Source organism: Grampus griseus (assembly GCF_964374135.1).
Source record: "Grampus griseus genome assembly, chromosome: 5".
NCBI classification, from domain to species: Eukaryota; Metazoa; Chordata; class Mammalia; order Artiodactyla; family Delphinidae; genus Grampus; species Grampus griseus.
Window position 1 is genome coordinate 43,600,147 of NC_138998.1, and position 20,647 is coordinate 43,620,793.

A 20,647-nucleotide genomic window follows, 5' to 3' on the forward strand; every position below is an offset into this window, starting at 1 on the left:
CTGAATATAATTTGAAAGACACTGAAATTCTTGAACACAGTACTCACTCATGAAGAACTGGCCTTGCTACTGTTTCTCCAAACATATGGGCTTTATAAAATAGAGTATAGAGGAAAGGTAACAAGGTATAGCGAATATTCAAATAGTGCCTTGATGAATTAACCAAAAGAGAATTCGGTCCAAAAAATGCTGGATCCTGATGCTGTGGCATAAATAGAGGAATTGAAATAAGAAAGTTAAAACATGAATGAAAATTAAAATAGAAGCATTAAATATATTTTTGAAAACCAAAATGTATACATTTTACCTTGTTTGTAAAAAGTTGAGATTACTCCTATTTCATTATCAAAGGATATGAATTTCTAACTTTTATGTTTTCATTTGGATATATATATATATATAAATTAAACTTTATTTTAAAGTGGACATTTCCCTTTTAAATATACATACTTAGAGAAGATGGAAACTATTTTAACAAAGCATTCTTCTCTTCTATTATTTGTGATAGATTGAATTATTGGTCCCAATTTTCATGCCTCCTTGTACCCTCAACTTTTGCTATGTGACTTTGCACCTACCTCTAGCAGTGGATTGTACTTCCCCACCACTTGGCTTTGTGCTCAGCTATATGACATACTCTGGCCAATGGAGTCTTACTACATGTGACACCTTCAAGTAAGGGCTGGAAATGTGCTTGCCTGAGGACTTGCTGCCTTGTGCCTTGCCATTGCTATTAGGACAATAAGCCCAAATGGCCTGCTAGCCAAGGGATACAGGGAACAGAGCTGCCTGGCCAGCCTATAGGCTTGCAACTTGAAGGACAGCCTCCTTGCTGAGCCCAAGCTAGATTAGCTGACTCTCTCAGCCAAGGTTTAATGATGTGAGCAAACCTGCTTAGATTTCCTGCTATGGGTAACAAAATTAACTGAGCGAACCAGCTACTGCTTCCCTAGATTCATCATCATATTTACCGCAAAGTCACATTTCCATTTGGCTGCTCCCAGGAAATCAATGAGCAAGGTGGGACTACTATTCAGGCCCATTCCAGGGAGATACAGGGGTCTCCCAGCGGTCAACTTTACCTTGAGGACTCCCTACTGGACTGTAATTTCCTTAGAACTGGGCTGTAGTATATAACTCTCCCTATCAAACCTTCTTTGCCTTCATCTTCACCTGGTTCAGACCCGAATTGTGATCTGAAGGCTCTCTCCACTTTCTCCTGCTTCCTCTCCTTTATCTACCACAAGTGCTTCACCAATAAATCTCTAACATCTCTAATTGTCTCTTGGCATCTGCTTTTTGGAGGACAGAGATAAACACAAATTATAATGTAATTCATATCAGGATCTCCCATGAACGCAAATTTCTTGAAGCATCACTTAGGTAGATTAGGAAGTGACGAATATCCAATTTATATCTTTTACTTCTGTACTATCACACTTCCTTCCAGGCTGAGCTCTGAGTAGTTGACCCTCTTCTCAAAGAGAATTAAGCCCCAGTGTGCGCACCGTGAATAATTTTTAACCAACATGTACTTAATTGACTTAATGCTTTCACCTAATTTCCTCATTCCCTTTGAGAAATATACCTATGAGAGCTCACTGCATACTGAATGCTCAGTTCAGATGCATGTTTTAAAAGCGTTAGTTTTATTTTTTCCCCACCTGTCATTACAGTTTTACCTATTACAGAAAGACTATGGCCTCAAACTGCTTTGCAAGTATCTTTAATTTCTTGTGTATCTTTAATGAAAGAAAAACTGGAAATCCTTAATAGTATATTATATTTTTATGAAAGTTACCTGAACTTATATTGTTAGAATGTAAGAATCCAGACTCAAAAAGCTTTGTCCTTAACTTAAAATATTGTGATTTAACACATGTGTATATGCTTTAGGCTTAAATAAAATATTTATGCTATGACTATGTCTCATGATTTCCTTATTTGATCATATTTATATATACAAAATATTTATAGACCTTGAGAAGAGGACTTCCAACTCTTCTTTATGAATTATACTACAAACTTTCAGACCAGATCTTCTATAGATATAAATTTAAGTTTAAAATTATGTTTTATTTTGAAACATGGAGAACAAGAGGCATTTACCTCATATCCATCAGCATTATGGTTTCTGGAAAATGGATAAAAAGCCCCAAGTTGCATCCACCTTCTGCAAAGCTCTTCTGTGGTCTCAGCCACAAATCCACAGATATCTGCTCCAACCTAAATAACATATATATCTATTATTTACAGTGTAAGGATTCTCAGATTTGCCCAGAGCATCACATTTTATGCCTCAGCTGATTAATTTGCACTAACAATCTTTTTGTTTTACTGTCTTCATATACTCTTCCTTGGCCAAGTTTATTTTCCATTTTTGCCACATTACTTGCCACTAATTGAATGTATAAAGCTAAAATTGTATTATTAAAATGTGTTGCTTCTTTTTTTTTTTTTTTTTTTTTTTTTGTGGTACGTGGGCCTCTCACTGTTGCGGCCTCTCCCGTTGCAGAGCACAGGCTCCGAACGCGCAGGCTCAGCGGCCATGGCTCACGGACCCAGCTGCTCCACGGCATGGGGGATCTTCCCGGACAAGGGCACGAACCTGTGTCCCCTGCATCGGCAGGCGGACTCTCAACCACTGCGCCACCAGGGAAGCCCAATGTGTTGCTTCTTAATTGAAAACTCACCACCTATGATTTGACTTTTCCTATTTATAATATATTACTGTAGGAGTAAAATAGTATTAAAAAAATTGCCAGATGTATGCTCATATATAATTGCATTCCTCATCATTCAAGGACCCTCCAGAGGGGGGAAAATAACAAAACAAAACAAAAAAAAAACTATTATCCTTAACTTACTATCAATATTTACTGTTTACAAGCATTTCTTTATTTTTCTAAATAGTATATATGTATCTATAAACAATATATAACATTGTTTTGCATTGCTTATTAACTTTGTATAGATGGCATGTTGTATGCATTACACTGTATTTCACTTTTTTCTGTGTTACTTTTGTGAGATTAAGTTATGTTAATATGGCTGTAGTTCTCTATTGTATGAGATCCCATCACTATAAAACATGCTTCTATGAAGTGTCTATATAGATTTCTTTGTGAATATGTAAAATGTAGTCTTATTCTGTAATATATATATGTATATATATATATATATATATATAGGATTATTTTCCTGATTTATTGGAAATGTACATTGTTTAATCAAAACTGGTTGTTACCATTTATAAGCACAGTCACAGTACATAAAAGCTGCCATTGCTCCATTTTCTTGCCAATTTCTGATATTTTCAGACTTTTAATTTTTATCACCTATATATATTAAATGTATCTTACCAAAGTTTTTACTTGCATTTCTCTGATTACTAGGAAAGTTGAGAATTTTTTTCATATTTTTATTGAATCCATATGGATTTCTCGCTGTATAGAATTGCTTGTATATATCCTTTGCTAATTTTTCTACTGTTTTTACCTTCTACAGATTTATAGTAGGTTCTTCAAATTAAATACTAATCATTTGTTGGTTATACGAATTGAAAATATAATTTTCCAGTAGTAGAAATGTTTTATTTCTAACTTTTTAAAACAGACTTTTGATGAACAGAAGTTTTCATTTTGTTGTAACCAAATTAATGTATCTTTATTATTTGTGCCTTCTGTGTTCTGTTTATGAAATTCTTCTCTTAACATAATGTCATAAAGTTACCCACTTATATTTTCTTCTAAGATGTTTAAAGTTTAATTTTCACACATCGATTGGGTATGAGGTGAGACAGAAAGCCATTTTACTTTATTTTTTAAATGGATAATCAATTGTCCATATGAATGGTTGATACTTTCCTCACTGATCTACAGTGATAGTGCTACCATTAAACAAATTTCCATTAATGTATGGGCCCATGTCCTATTTTGCAATATTAATCTATTTGAATATTCACAGTTAAGTATCATTGTGTTATTATTTTATCTGGTAAGGCAAATACTTGTGCTCTTTTCTACTTCTTTAAATTGTATTGTCTTCCATATGAAGTTTAGAATAATCTTTTATATTCTTCAAATTCCCTGTATAGTTTAAATTGGAATATCACTGAATTTGGATAATAGTTTGGGGAGAATGCATATTTCTAGTATATTGAGACTTCTTTTCCATGAAAACGGTATATCTTTAATTTACTAAGTTATTAAAATTTCTCTTAAAAAGTCCTACACTTAGTTTGAATATTTACTCCTGGTTATTGTGTATTAATTAGTTGCTATACTGTATAGTATAAGATGAAATACATCTTAACATTGCTTATTTTTTTCTTCTTTTTCTGCACAAAACTTGCCATGTATTGGTCTATTTTATTCAAACTTTCAGAGTCACCTTTGTACTTTGTTAACTTTTCTCTAGAAACATTGCTTTCATTGCATCCATTTCTTCTCTTATTTTCATTACCTACATCTTTAGGTTTATTCTGCTTTTCTTTTTCCATTTTCTTTATTTATGCCCTTCATTAATTAATATTCAACTCTTTGTTTATAATCTAAACATTTAAGGTCAAAATTTTTCTTCTAAATACCAATTTAGCTGGTATCCCACAGTTCTGATATGAAGTACAATTGTTAGCTTTCAGTTTTAAGGTTTTCCTCTCATTTCCATTCAGTTTATTTTGGTGAATCATTTGGTAATGTGTTTTTTTTTACTTTCCAAATTCAATATGCTATGTGTGTGTGTGTGTGTGTGTGTTAGTTTTTTTGGTGGTTTGCTTTTGGTTTTCATTTGGTTCAATGAATATGAAAGAATAAATGAACAACTATAATTTTCTAAATGTTTTACATTTATTTTGTTATGTAATGACACTCTTTAGTGTTGAATATGAACATTACATAGTTCTTGGTTTTGCTTGATATAGAGGCTTACCAAATTTCTTATGTTTAGAATTGCATATAGAAGTTTTCTCTGCTTTAAAAATTTGAAAATTTTCTGTCATTATTTTTTATCTTTTAAATAGAGGAAAGAGCTTTATTTTTTTAACCTAAACTGACAGTCTAGTATTTTAAATATATCTAGACTTTTGATATTTACTTTTATTACAATCCCAAATTTGGATTTTTCTCTACCATTTTCTCTGGTGCTTTATATTTATTATATAAGCTTTTCTATACTTTGTTTATACTGACATTTGTTTCATGAATTAGTTTGATTTGATTGAATTTTCTTCATTCTGTTTTTCTATTCTAATGGCTTGAGTGTTATAGACATCATCAACAATCTTATTTTCCTCATAAATTCCCTAGGAATAAAGACTTAAATTTTCTGTCACATACCTTCAATCATTTTACTGAAAATCATTGATGATAATACTACAAAATTAATTGTAATTACAGTGTTTATAAATAACATGGTATAACACCACTTACCAAAGGTATTCCAAACAAACCAAACTCCAGCATTCCTGTAATAGACCATTCCATTTGTTCCCAAGAAGCAGTATTGTCTCCTAACCAATGTGCAGCATAGCTTCCAGATCCAGCAAAAGTTGACCGGGAGAGAATAAAGCTTCTTTTATTTGGAAAAACTTTTTGTACAGCTCTAAAACAAAATCAAATTAATAAATAACATTTACTTTAAAATAATATTGATTTTATAAATTCTAAAATCTTAATTTCAATGCATGGATTACAGCTCCTAGAGCCAAGCCATAATATTTGCAACTATTTTATCAATATTTTATATTAATTTTGTATTTAGCTATAAATATTTACTTAGTTAAATGCATTCTGATCAAACACAGAGAAAACAAATCTTCTAGAAAAGACTTAAACTTTGAATAATATTCTTTACCAAATTAAGCATGTGTTTTTTTGTATCCACTCAATATTTGTTTTTGAAATGTATGATTTAAACCCATTGAAATCTCTTTGCACTACAAAATATTTTTACAACACAAAATACAGTAATCTGAATTTGAACACAATACACATTTTTGTGGTTCAATGATGTTAATTACACCTTAATATCTGCATTTTCAAATATTATCAAGCAATGTTGAAATAAAACTAATATATTTGACAGGCATTTTATTTTGTTCTTAGAAGTTCCTCATCCACCAATATTGGCATTATTGATCTCACCACTATTGGTACCTCAATGTTGTTGACAAATTTTTTCCATAATTGGAAAATAATCAGAAAAAAGATACAAAAGTTTAATTCAGTATCTAAAGTTATCGACTACCATAGTAAAAGTATAATAGTATTCTCATGTGCTTTTTTGATAATATTACTTATATATGAACTATAGTGCTCTTTTTTCTTTCTAGAATTTATTTACTTATACTCCATGACATATAATGCTCTGTTAAGTAAACAAACACTATGAAGATACTGTATAAAATTCTGATATCATGGTATGATCTGGGACCAAATATTGTTTTGAATTAAAATTTGAATACAGTTAATTATGAGAAAATTTTAAATTTATAGACACAGAATCTGGTTTTTATTAACTATAGCATTATAGATCCTTATACTATGCTTGGAAAAGAATAGGCAATCAATATATGATTGTCCCCTTCCTTTGTTTTGTATCATGCTCCTTTTTTATATACAAGCAACACATTCCATTAGAGAATTAATTTGTGAGATAATACATAGAAACCTATACATTAATCGAAACTCTTGTCATTTTTTTTGTTATTTATTTATTTTTAACATTTTTATTGGAGTATAATTGCTTTAAAGTGGTTAGTTTCTGCTGTATAACAAAGTGAATCAACTATACGTATACATATATCACCATATCACCTCCCTCTTGCCTGTCACTCATACCCCCCGATCCCACACCTCCAGCTGGTCACAAAGCACCAAGCTGATCTGCCTGTGCTGTGCATCTGCTTCCCACTAGCTATCTATTTTACATTTCATAATGTATATATGTCAATGCCACTCTCTCACTTCATCCCAGCTTACACTTCCCCCTCCCTGTGTCCTCGAGTCCATTCTCTACATCTGTGTCTTTATTCCTGTCCTGCCCTTAGGTTCTTTAGAACGATTTTTTTCTTCTTAGATTCCATATATATGTGTTAGAATACGGTATTTGTTTTTCTCTTTCTGACTTACTTCACTCTGTATGACAGACTCTAGGTCTACCTACCTCACTACAAATAACTCAAGTTCATTTCTTTTTATGGCTGAGTAATATTCCATTGTATATATGTGCCACATCTTATTTATCCATTCATCTGTCGATGGACACTCAGGTTGCTTCCATGTCCTGGCTATTGTACATAGAGCTGCAATGAACATTATGGTACATGACTCTTTTTGAATTCTAATTTTCTCAGGATATATGCAGAGTAGAGGGATTGCTGGGTCGTATGGTAGTTCTATTTCTAGTTTTTTAAGGAACCTCCATGCTGTTCTCCATAGTGGCTGTATAAATTTACATCCCCACCAACAGTGCAAGAGGGTTCCCTTTTCTCCACACCCTCTCCAGCATTTATTGTTTGTAGATTTTTTGATGATGGACATTCTGACTGGTGTAAGGTGATACCTCACTGTAGTTTTGATTTGCATTTCTCTAATGATTAGTGATGTTGAGCATCCTTTATGTGTTTGTTAGCAATCTGTGTATCTTTTTCGGGAGAAATGTCTATTTAGGTCTTCTGCCCATTTTTGGATCAGGTGGTTTGTTTTCTTAATATTGAGTTGCATGAGCTGCTTGTACACTTTGGAGATTAATCCTTTGTCAGTTGCTTCATTTGCAAATATTTTCTCCCATTCTGAGTGTTGTCTTTTGGTCTTGTTTATGGTTTCCTTTGCTGTGCAAAAGTTTTAAGTTTCATTACGTTCCACTTGTTTACATTTCCATTTCTCCAGGTGGGTCAAAAAGGATCTCGCTATGATTTACGTCACAGAGTCTTCTGCCTATGTTTTCCTCTAAGAGTTTTATAGTGTCTGACCTTACATTTAGGTCTTTAATCTATTTTGAGTTTACTTTTGTATATGGTGTTAGGGAGTGTTCTAATTTCATTCTTTTACCTGTAGGTCTCCAGTTTTCCCAGCACCACTTATTGAAGAGGCTGTCTTTTCTCCAACATATATTCTTGCCTCCTTTATCAAAAATAAGGTAACCAAATGCGCGTGGGTTTATCTCTGGGCTTTCCATCCTGTTCCATTGACCTATATTTCTGTTTTCGTGCCAGTACCATACTCTCTTGATTACTGTACCTTTGTAATATAGTCTGAAGTCCGGGAGCCTGATTCCTCCAGCTTCCTTTTTCTTTCTCAAGATTTCTTTGGCTCTTCAGGGTCTTTTGTTTTTCCATACAAATTGTGAAATTTTTTGTTGTAGTTCTTTGAAAAATCCCATTGGTAGTTTGATAAGAATTGTAGTGAATCCATAGATTGCCTTGGGTAGTATAGTCATTTTCACAATGTTGATTCTTCCAACCCAAGAACATGGTATATCTCTCCATCTGTTTGTATCATCTTTAGTATATTTCATCAGTGTCCTATAGTTTTCTGCATACAGGTCTTTTGTCTCCCTAGGTAGGTTTATTCCTAGATATTTTATTCTTTTTTTTGCAATGGTAAATGGGAGTGTTTTCTTAATTTCTCTTTAAGATTTTTCATCATTAATGTATAGAAATGCAAGAGATTTCTGTGCATTAATTTTGTATCCTGCTACTTTACTGAATTCATTGATTAGCTGTATTAGTTTTCTGGTAGCATCCTTAGCATTCTGTATGTATAATATCATGTCTTCTGCAAAGAGTGACCTTTACTTCTTCTTTTCTGATTTGGATTCCTTTTATTTCTTTTTCTTCTCTGTTTGCTGTAGGTAAAACTTCCAAAACTGTGTTGAATAATAGTGGTGAGAGTGGAAAACCTTGCCTTGTTCCTGATCTTAGAGGCAATGGTTTCAATTTTTCACCACTGAGAATGATGTTGGCTGTGGGTTTGTCATATATGGCCTTTATTATGTTGAGGTAGGTTCCCTCTATGCCTACTTTCTGGAGGGTTTTTATCATAAGTGGGTTTTGAATTTTGTCAAAAGTTTTTCTGCATCTATTGAGATGATCATATGGTTTTTCTCCTTCAATTTATCACATTGATTAATTTGCGTATATTGAAGAATCCTTGCTTTCCTGGGATAATCCCCACTTGATCATGGTGTATGATCCTTTTAATGTGTTCTTGGATTCTGTTTGCCAGTATTTTTTGAGGATTTTTGCATCTATGTTCATCAGTGATGTTGGTCTGTAGTTTTCTTTCTCCGTGACATCTTTGTCTACTTTTGGTTTCAGGGTGATGGTGGCCTAATAGAATGAGTTTGGGAGTGTTCCTCCCTCTGCTATATTTTGGAGGAGTTTGTGAAGGATAGGTGTTAGCACTTCTCTATAGTTTTTATGGAATTCGCCTGTGAAGCCATCTTGTTCTGGGCTTTTGTTTGTTGGAAGATTTTTAATCACAGTCTCAATTTCAGTGCTTGTGATTCATCTCTTTATATTTTTTATTTCTTCCTGGTTCAATCTTGAAGGTTGTGCTTTTCTAATAATTTGTCCATTTCTTCCAGGTTGTCCAGTTTATTGGCATATAGTTTCTTGTAGTAATCTCTCATGATCCTTCATATTTCTGCCGTGTCAGTGTTACTTCTCCTTTTTCATTTCTAATTCTATTGATTTGAGTTTTTTCCTTTTCTTGATGACTCTGGCTAAAGGTTTATCAATTTTGTTTATCTTGTCAAAGAACCACCTTTTAGTTCTATTGATCTTTGCTATCTTTCCTTATTTCTTTTTCATTTATTTCTGATCTAATCTTTATGATTTCTTTCCTTCTTCCAACTTTGTAGGGTTTTTTGTTGTTGTTGTTGTTCTTTCCCTAATTGCTTTAGGTGTAAGGTTAGACTGTTTATTTGAGATATTTCTTCTTTTTGGAGGTAGATTTCTCTTGCTATAAATTTCCCTGTTAGAACTGCTTTTGCTACATCCCATACGTTTTGGGTCATCATGTTTTCATTGTCATGTGTTTCTCGGTATTTTTTGATTTCTTCTTTGATTTCTTCAGTGATCTTTTGGATATTTAGTAGTGTATTGTTTCACTTCCATGTGTTTTTTTTGTTTTGTTTTGTTTTTTTGTTTTTACAGTTTTTGTTGTCTAATTGATATCTAATCTTGTAGCACTGTGGTCAGAAAAGATACTTAATATGATTTCAATTTTCTTAAATTGACCAAGGCTTGATCTCTGATCCAGGATATGATCTATCCTGGAGAATGTTCCATGAGTTCTTGAGAAGAAAGTGTATTCTGTTGTTTTTTGGATGGAATGTCCTATAAATATCGATTAAGTCCATGTTGTTTAATGTATCATTTAAAGCTTGTGTTTCCTTATTTATTTTCATTTTGGATGATCTGTCCATTGATGAAAACGGAGTTTTAAAGTCCCCAATTATGATTGTGTTACTGTCGATTTCCCTTTTCATGGCTGTTAGTATTTGCCTTATGTATAAAGGTGCTCCTATGTTGGGGGCATAAATATTTACAATTGTTATATCTTCTACTTGGATAGATCCCTTGACTATTATGTTGTTACCTTCTCTGCCCCTTGTAATAGTCTTTATTTTTATATCTATTTTGTCTGATATGAGAATTGCTACTCCAGATTTCTTTTGATTTCCTTTTGCATGGTATATCTTTTTCCATCCCCTCACTTTCAGTCTTTATGTGTCTGAACAGTGTCTCTTGTAGAAAGCATATATACAGGTCTTGTTTTTTGTATCCATTCAGCTGGTCTATGTCTTATGGGTGGAACATTTAATCCATTTACTTTTATGGTAGTTATTTATGTATATGTTGCTATTACCATTTTCTCAATTGTTTTGGTTTTGTTATTGTAAGTATTTTCCTTCTCTGTGTTTCCTGTCTAGAGAAGTGTCTTTAGCATTTTTTGTAAAGCTGGTTTAGTGGTACTGAATTCTCTTAAGTTTTGCTTCCCTGTAAATGTTTTAATTTCTCTGTCAAATCTGAATGAGATCCTTGCTGGATAGAGTAACCTTGGTTGTAGGTTTTTCCTTTTCATCACTTTAAATATGTCCTGCCACTCCCTTCTGGCTTTCATAGTTTCTGCTGAAAGATCAGCTGTTAACCTTATGGGGATTCCTTTGCAGGTTATTTGTTGTTTTTCCCTTGCTGCTTTTAGCATTTTTTCTTTTCTATTTAATTTTTGATAGCTTGATTATTATGTGTCTTGATGTATTTCTCCTTGGATATATACTGTATGGGACTCTCTGTGCTTCCTTGCACTTGATTGACTATTTCCTTTCCCATATTAGGGAAGTTTTCAACTATAATCTCTTCATATATTTTCTCAGTCCCGTTCTTTTTATCTTCTTCTTCTGAGGCTCCTATAATTCGAATGTTGGTGTGTTTAATGTTGTCCCAGAGGTCTCTGAGACTCTCTTCAATTATTTTCATTCGTTTTTCTTTATACTGTTCTGAGGTAGTTATTTCTACTATTTTATCTTCCAGGTCACTTATCCGTTCTTCTTCCTCAGTTATTCTGCTCTTCATTCCTTCCAGAGAATTTTTAATTTCATTTATTGTGTTGTTCATCATTGTTTGTTTGCTCTTCTGTTCTTCTAGGTCCTTGTTAAACTTTTTTCTTCTTTCTCCATTCTATTTCCAGGATTTTGGATCATCTTTACTATGATTACTCTTAATTCTTTTTCAGGTAGACTGCCTATTTCCTCTTCATTTGTTTGGTCTGGTGGGTTTTTGCCTTGCTCCTTCATCTGCTGTGTGTTTCTCTGTCTTCTCAATTTGCTTAACTTACTATGCTTGCAGTCTCCTTTTCGCAGGCTGCAGTTTCGTAGTTCCCATTTTTTTTGGTGTCTGCTTCCAGTGGCTAAGTTTGGTTCATTGGGTTGTGTATGCTTCCTGCTGGAGGGCACTAGTGCCTGTGTTCTGCTGCGTTAGGCTGGTACTTGTCTTTCTGGTGGGCAGTACCACGTCCAGTTGTGTGTTTGGGGGTGTCTGTGACCTTATTATGATTTTAGGCAGCCTCTCTGCTAATGGCTGGGGTTGTGTTCCTGTCTTGCTAGTTGTTTGGCATGGGTTGTCTAGCACTGAAACTTGCTGGCCATTGGGTGGAGCTTGGTCTTCGTTTTGAGATGGAGATCTCTGGGAGAGCTCTCACCATTTGATATTATGTGGGGCTGGGAGGTCTCTGGTGGTCCTGTGTCCTGAGCTCAGCTCTCTCACCTCAGAGGCTCAAGCCTGACAGCAGGCTGGAGCACCAAGACCCTGGTCTTCAACTTGCTGAGCGATGCTAGAGATTTTGGACTTGCCAGCCTCCATAACTGTGTGAGCCAAGTTCAGACACTGGATCAGCAGGCACCTTGATCTTGGATTTCCTGGTCTCAAGAACTTTTTCTTTTCCTTTGTGCTTAAGCCTAGTTTCACTTGTTCACAGGGGGCTCAATGCTGAGGCCTCACACCTGGCCCTTCAGACCAGAGTTCCTCCTATGAAACAACTGTGTTGACACCTCAGCTTAGGGTCCCATGTGCAGAAGCCTGAAACTCTTGTTTTTTAAAAATAAAGACTTGTTTTAGAAGCATCATTCTCTCAGGCCAATTGTGAATTTCATGCTTAGAGCACATATTCAGAGATACCAAACTGAATCAAAATTTGGAAGGAAAATTTCAATTTATGAATTAAAAAAGAATCAGTTTTATTCATATATCATGTAGTTCTTGATAACTAAGTTTCAAATTTATGAAGATTAGTAAAAGAGGCGATGCTTTTAATGTCCTAATTTTTCACCATGAAAATATTTTTTGTTGCTTTCCTACTCTTGTTATTTTCCACTATATGTAAATTACCAAATATGTTTCTAGGCAATAAATATTAAAGGGTTTTCTGAGTGAAATTGCACTTACTTCTCTGTGGCTATAGCCATACTGTATCCATAGAGGCTGTGAACATCATACTGTTTCCCCCAGTGTTGCACAGCATCCATGCAAATTGTTTTGGAATACAGGATTTTGTCAAGAATATCTTAGAAAAAAATATAAGAAATAAATTCTTAAGGAATATTTTGCCATTTTAAACTTTATAATCCTTATGTGATGTGCTATGTAATACCATATTTAGTTAAAAAGTAATGAATAACAACAATTTATGCTAAGTTCCAGTTGGGTCTTCACCCTTTTAACAATTACATTTGCACTTACAATTATGAATACCCTGTTTCGTAACTTCAGTAATAAATAAATCCATGGAGAAAATAGACTTTAATATGCATATATAAATATATATATTTATTATAAATCATATAACTATAGACCCATTTGAAAGCTTTATAATTTATTTAAATATAACCTAATTCCACACATGTAGACCTGTTACACAATAACAAATCATTTAAATCTCTGTTTTTCAGTTTTTATTGTGCTTTAATTTGCAGGCTTATATTGTACTGTGATAATTATTGTTATCTTTATTCAGATGTCCTTATAATAATCTACTCCCCTCAGAGCACTTCTTTTTCTTTGGTGAAATTTTTTTTACCGATTTTAATGATGAAAATGTGCTTTTTGGAACAAGTGAGATGTAACTATTCACATCAGGTACATCTAATAACTGCAGAGACTTAAAGCAAAGTGCTCAAGGAAAAATTCTGATCACTTAAATTATGATTTCAAACAAATTTTGTTTCTTTTCATTAATCATTTAATCATGGGCAGTTCATCAGAGGTAAAGACAAATCAATAATCTACACCAAAATTTAAAAACATGCTTCTTCTCTTAGACATAAATATTTTGGCCAGAAATAAAACAAAAAAGTAAACAAAATACCACAGTTATTTCAGGGTCTCAAAATTATATCAAAGTTTGTGATTTAGAAATATATGCTACAATTTAGCAGTAAATAAAGATAATTGTTCTCAATTAATGATAAGGAGATAGTTAAATGAAATTTACCAGGAGTAAAAGCTGGGTAATTCAGTTTGTTGTCACTGCATCCTTTCTTTGAACCATGAATAAAGCTGGAGACTTCATTCATGTCCTGAATGGATATAAGATAAAGAACAGAAGATTTTAAGTAATTCTAAATCATATAAGCAGAAACTCTCTACTTGTTTGTAAATATTTTATCTTAGAAGACATATATAAGCTACCAACCTACAAACAAACTTGCTTAACTGTTCTCACTACTTGATTCCAAAATACTTCCAGCATGAACAAGTCATTATAGCGAGAAAAGTAATATTATTTGTTTTTTCATAAATGTATATACCAGATAACAAAGGGTATCTTAGGTGGGATTAAAGGATTTTTACAACCAAAATGTATGTGATTTACCTAGTTTTAATTATACATATAAAGCATTAATTATATTACACTACATTAAAAGTATTAAGCAACTGTCTTTTCTAAATAGTTGTATCAGTCTTCTCACTGTGAGCCTATCATTGTACATATTTCCAGCACATTCATTTATTCAACATAGTTTATTAATTTCAGCTGGCATTTATCTATTTTCTATGATGTGCCTTGCTAGCAGCTAGACACAACACTTTTTGCCTAGCACACAGCTCCTACACTTTCATGAGAGAATGAAAGTGAAAAAAGTCAAAGAGCATTTTAGTATTCTAATGAAAATGGTTATGAGCTTATTGAATCCTTGGAAGAGTCTCAGGGAATCCTAGCACTCCTGGGCCACATTATGAGAACCAGTGACCTAAACATCTCTTGGAGTCAGAGTTGTGGGGTATTGTGTTTATGGATTTTCTTGCCTTGTAAACTGAGGCCCCCGTATTGTCTTGCTGTTTACTAGTTCTAGTCCATAACCAGTTAAGTAAAATCTTTGGACTAAAAAAGTTTATTCATATAAAATCATATATTACACTACACATGCTCAAGAAATGTGTATGTCTTTCTCCAACTCTGTTAATGGCACCAAAGAATTTTTGAGCCTTATTTCCCACATCTCTATAATATGTTCTCTCTGCTCTCACAAAGACATCACACTCATTCAAGTCCCTCGTTAATTTTGTTTTCCTCAGAAGTATATTCTCTTTATCACTCTTCCCTTCTCCCATCAAAATGATGCCCAGATGGAATTAATGTGAGAAATGAAGGCTGCTCAAGGGAGAAAAGAATAAATTTCTCATTGTGAAACAGATTTTTGTTTTCTTAATAGCCACAAAGGACAATTATGTAGTTATTCTAAAGTACATATTGGGGTTATTTTACTAAAATGACCTGATATATTATATTCAATTTTGTTGTCCTATGTTCAATAAAATTAATACAAAGAGATACTATAGTTGTACAGCCAATAATTTTAGATGAACCTAAGTATTTTTTCTTCATGAATCTACCAACTGAATTAAATTCAAAAACAGCTTCAACTACTGAAACTCATAAATGGAACTAAGTTGCATTATTTTAAGTTTTAAGAGTCTTTTTCTAAACCATTTTATTACCTCTTGTATATAATATTCACCAAGGAAGTGCAAGGGCAAAACATTTAACTCTAAAATTAATGTTATTTTATTTGAACTAAGTATTTGCAAACTTGAAATAAAATTCACAAGCTCTTATAGCACTCACTCAAAATAGGCTTTATTTTATGTAATTTAAGAATAAATAAAATAATTTAATAAATGTAATATAATAATAAAATAACTTAAAATAAAATTTAATCACTTTTACATGATTTTAACCATATTTAAAACAAATAAAGCATTTAATATTTGATTATTTTTTATTAAAATGTCTATTTGACAAGATTATATTATTAATACGTTAAACTTACTACTCATAATTTAATAGAATTTATTTGTATCTCTTTTAATGTATTTTGTATTTTTGCTTCTTTCAAAATTCTGAAAATATTTTTCTCTAACCTATTCAAGGATTTAAGTGACGTTATGTTTATTTAATGTCATGTGAAAGTGAATTTGATTAGTATTGTCAATATTACAGCCAGTAGATTCAAGCATTGTAAGTCATGAGACAAAGGACTCAGTGGATTGATAGTAATAAGTACTCCTACAGTATCATTAAAATCATCTCAAGTCTAGTAATGACCATTTCTAGGAATTGTCAATACCATTTTTAGGAATATTTCTTTCTATTGAAAACTGTATAAAAATCTGGTGGTATTTCATAACTTCACTTTTAAACTAAATCTAAATAAAAATAACCCTATTTTCAAAGAAATTTTTAAATAACTGATTTTTTTCCTAAGAATCCTATAAAATGTACAGATAATATATCCAATTAAGCCCCCAGTTATTTGGATATATGAATGTGTTTGGATATATCTTCTCAATGAATTTTAAGTTTCCCAAAACTATATGTTAAATTATTCGACTTCTTTATGGAAGAATTCTGCTTGTTAGATTTTAAAGAATAAAATCATAGTAACAACATGATCACAAAAATATGCTTACTTTTTCAGAAAAATGAAAATATTCTTTGAATTTTAAAAATACTAGTGTTCTTATTTTGAAATCACAGCATTAGTCTTAATTATACCAAATACAGTAGGCTCTTATTTTTCAAATATTAGGAGATTATCTTAAGAATGACACAAAAAAAGAGAATTCAACCATAATGTGTGTTTATAAGCAAAAATCTATTTTTCAATTACAATTAAGCTCATATCATTTCCCAAAATTACTGTAATATTTAAACTTAAAATTTAAAAGCATTAGCATTGAATCTAAATTAAAAATCTAGAAAATTAAAAAACTAAAAATTTGACATGAAAATAAAATTTCATCAGTTAAATAACGCTGCTTTACTATATATTCATTCTGTCAGAAAAAATAATCTGAAGAAAGAAAAAGAATTTGAGAAACAACCTAGCAGTAGGGTTTGACAATTATTCAGGTAAGAGCTAGAAGCAGAATATTCACTGCTTATACATAGCATATATTAATTCAGTGATATTTAGTGAGCTTTGAGATCATACTGGTTATCATAAGCATTAGTCAAAATGCTTCTGTATTAGTATCATAACTACTCTGTTTTTCTCAGATGCTCCTCTTCTTCCCATCCCCCCTTTCTTTGGAGATGAATCGTGTATTTCAGTCTTCAATGGATGTAGGAAATGAAGTATATTCTCTCTATATAGCACAATCAGATTCTTTTTCACTATCCCTAAATGTCATTTATACTTGTAACTCTGCTCTAATGGATTCAAATTTTTCCTATACAAGAAAAAGAAAGAAAGAAATGAAAGAAAAATAAAGGAAAGAATGTACTTTTAATTTAAATTAAATAATATAATTGAAATTGGAGCTAGAATTAAAAACAAAACACAAGAGCAGATTGCAATTTTTTTTGTTATTTCTACCAGCAGCTAGGTATCATCACTGCAATCTCACTGATTTTGTGTCAAATAACAAAGCCTCTCCATCTTCATTCTATTACCTTCATAGGAATTCTGACGGCTATGCTAACCTTCTACTCAACTCCACGTTTTCATGATGATGCAAAATAAACACTTGTAATTGATTGAATAAATAAATAAATAATTTAAATAATGACTGAATTAATAATGAGAACTTTAGGAAAGTAGAGATACTGTGATCTAAACAATCAAAAAATTTAACTATTCCCAGATATCCATTATCTCTCCTTCCAAAATTCCATACAGTTGTAATACCTTTGAAAAACATCCCTCATGTTCTCTCTGTGCTCAAGATTATTACATATTTTCTTCTGAAATATAGAATTCTGGGATCACCAAGTACTTTCATTCCCCAAATATTGTTACAGTTTCCTTAACAAAAGACACTAAATCATTGACTATCATCAGTATTATTCTACATTATAAACCTTATTTTATTTATTTATTTATTTTTTTGCGGTATGGATGCGCAGGCTCAGTGGCCATGGCTCAAGAGCCTAGCCGCTCCGCGGCATGTGGGATCTTCCTGGACCGGGGCACGAACCCGTGTCCCCTGAATCGGCAGGTGGACTCTCAACCACTGCGCCACCAGGGAAGCCCTAAATTATAAACCTATCAGCAGGCATCAATAGCTACAGATATAAAACTTCATCCAAAGAAACTTTTAACAATTAGTGTGTTGGGCTTCCCTGGTGGTGCAGTGGTTCAGAGTCTGCCTGACGATGCAAGGGACACGGGTTCGTGTCCTGGTCCAGGAAGATCCCACATGCCGCGGAGCAGCTGGGCCCATGAGCCATGGCTGCTGAGCCTGTGCGTCTGGAGCCTGTGCTCCAGAACGGGAGAGGCCACAACAGTGAGAGGCCTGCGTACCGCAAAAAAAAAAAAAAAAAAAAAAAAAAAAAATAGTGTTTTCCTTTAATAACTTTACCAGTAATCTAGGATATTATTTGTTGTTGTTGTTTACCTTGAGATAAAACACTTAATCTATTGCCAATTTTGATTTGTTCCACTTAATAACTTACTAAAAAGAAAGTTTCTAAAGGCTGAGAGCTTATTTAAGTTCATGTTGCTGCAATTGCTTGACTACTGCAGACTTTAGTAAAAGTTTTTGAAGTTGCACTACTATAGGCTAATCTCCAAATTTTGTTAACTCTTTTCAACATAAATTATTAGTCATAAAGGTACCACACCTTAGTGACAGAAATGAACTTTATCCTATAAAATATATTACTGGATAAGAAAAATCTCAATTTACAGTTTTTGGTTTGTATTCTTTTTCTGACCCATGAACATGACAGGTATGATATTTATACATTCTAGAAAAATATAAGAACATTATTTTTATGTTCAATATGTTATAAAATATTTTTGTCAACTTAATAATCATTTTTATGGAAAAATAATTCTGTGCTCATTGTCCAAAATCACAAGTCTAAAGTAACCACTTACAATCCAAAGTCCATCATAATTCACTTGTTGATGGAAAATACTGCATTCATTTGCCCACCATTCTATGCAGTTTGGATTAGTGAAATCAGGGTATACTGTTAATCCTGGCCATACCTGGAAGAATAGATCATTCACATATATACATAAATAAAAGGAAACATAAATAAATGAAAATTCAAAAATTAATGAAAAATCAAATTGAGTGAAGAAGAGTAAAAAATTATTGAAGTTATGACATTGTACTTCTTTATGTATATGTGATCCATGCACCATCTATATTTACAATAATCTCAGGTCTACTTTAAAGTTCATTTAAGGGAAAGTATTGATAGTTAAAACAAAGAGAGAGAGAGAACATGAAGAATTTAAGTTGGGAAAAATATAAGAATATGGGATGCAGCTGCTATTCTGACTTCACTAATTTAGTTTTTAGCATCTAGTGGGTTAAGTTAAAAAACAAACAAAAACTATAATATATTCATTGTCTGATAAAAGAAATTACATTAGTTAATTTCCAAAGACATTTGTTTCCAAGAAATTCAAGCAAAAGTATTCCTTGTGTATTTATTTTTATTTAACAAGTGTGAATATAACTTTTATTGTGTGCTGGGGACTGTTTCAAGTGCTTTTAGTTATTAATTCATTAAATCTTCATTAGAACTTTAGGAGATAGGTACTAATTTTATCATCACTTTACAGCTGAGGTAAGTAGTATAATTAAACCCATTTTACAGATGGGAGAAGTGATGAACAGAGATGTTTTTCAAGGTCACACCGCTATTAAGTGGTGCAGAAGGAATTCAAATCTAGGCAATCTCATATCTGATTCCATGCTATTAAACACTACATGTACTATGTTACCTCTTTATGATTTATGCTTCTTCAAATTATTTTACTTACTATTTAAAATAATGACATTCAACAAGAGGAATTCAATTTCAGATATATTGGGATAAATAATATTGTTTTATATCCAAATTATGCATATTGGCTATCTGATCTGTCCATATTCAATAGAACAGGTCATAACAAAATGTATTCTGTGAGATATTAATGGGCATTATGGGGAGGAATATTGTGTTTTGTTTCCTGATGCAGCTCATAATTATTTGAAGAAAACTTTCAGTAGTAATTTTAACTTTGATGAATGTGATGGTCAGGATATTCTTTATTATTGTAAATAATATAATAATAATATTATTATTATTGTAAATAATAAAATGTTTTTATAAATTGGTATTTTCTCCTGTTTTATTTCCTTTGATTAAATAACAGAAGTGGAATTATCAAGTCAATGTATCCAGAATTACGTTTTTTTTTGTTCCTTTGTTTTATTATTCAAGCAGAAAGTCACAAAAATTATAATCATCCTCATCAGTTCACTCAGTCCCATGTAATTAATTTTTTTATCTTGATCTTTTGTTCGCACTTTTATGAATTCATCAGGTTTCCATTAGAGTTCTGAAAATGCTTATTCATTCAGTTCAGCAGTATAGTCAGTTACCAGAAACCTGTACTTGTCAGAGTCTTATCCATGAATTCCTTGAAGATGAAACCCTTTCATAGGAACACTTTTGCAAAAGCAACAGAGTACACCCAGAACTATTTCTAAATGACAAAAGACTTAAAAATGACCACAGTTAAAAATTTGAAGAAAGTTCATAATAATGCAATTGACAAGGAAATTTAGTTATTTCTGACATATACATTTTAAGGTAATAACTAGAATTATGACTTATAACATTATACCAGAACATAT

At 32.3% G+C, this 20,647-nt stretch overlaps 1 protein-coding gene across 1 annotated transcript in view; it reads right to left on the reverse strand.

Annotated features, from left to right (window-relative positions):
* The window catches only part of SI (sucrase-isomaltase), a gene marked incomplete at its 5' end in the record, with an annotated part of 99,725 nt that overhangs the window by 56,145 nt on the left and 22,933 nt on the right, over positions 1-20,647 (reverse strand). The window contains 6 exons of the mRNA XM_082654363.1: positions 48-202; positions 2,110-2,226; positions 5,430-5,601; positions 12,950-13,067; positions 13,995-14,079; positions 18,889-19,002. Of these exons, the coding sequence (XP_082510489.1) occupies positions 48-202; positions 2,110-2,226; positions 5,430-5,601; positions 12,950-13,067; positions 13,995-14,079; positions 18,889-19,002 (761 nt within the window). The remainder of the gene's footprint in view (positions 1-47; positions 203-2,109; positions 2,227-5,429; positions 5,602-12,949; positions 13,068-13,994; positions 14,080-18,888; positions 19,003-20,647) is intronic.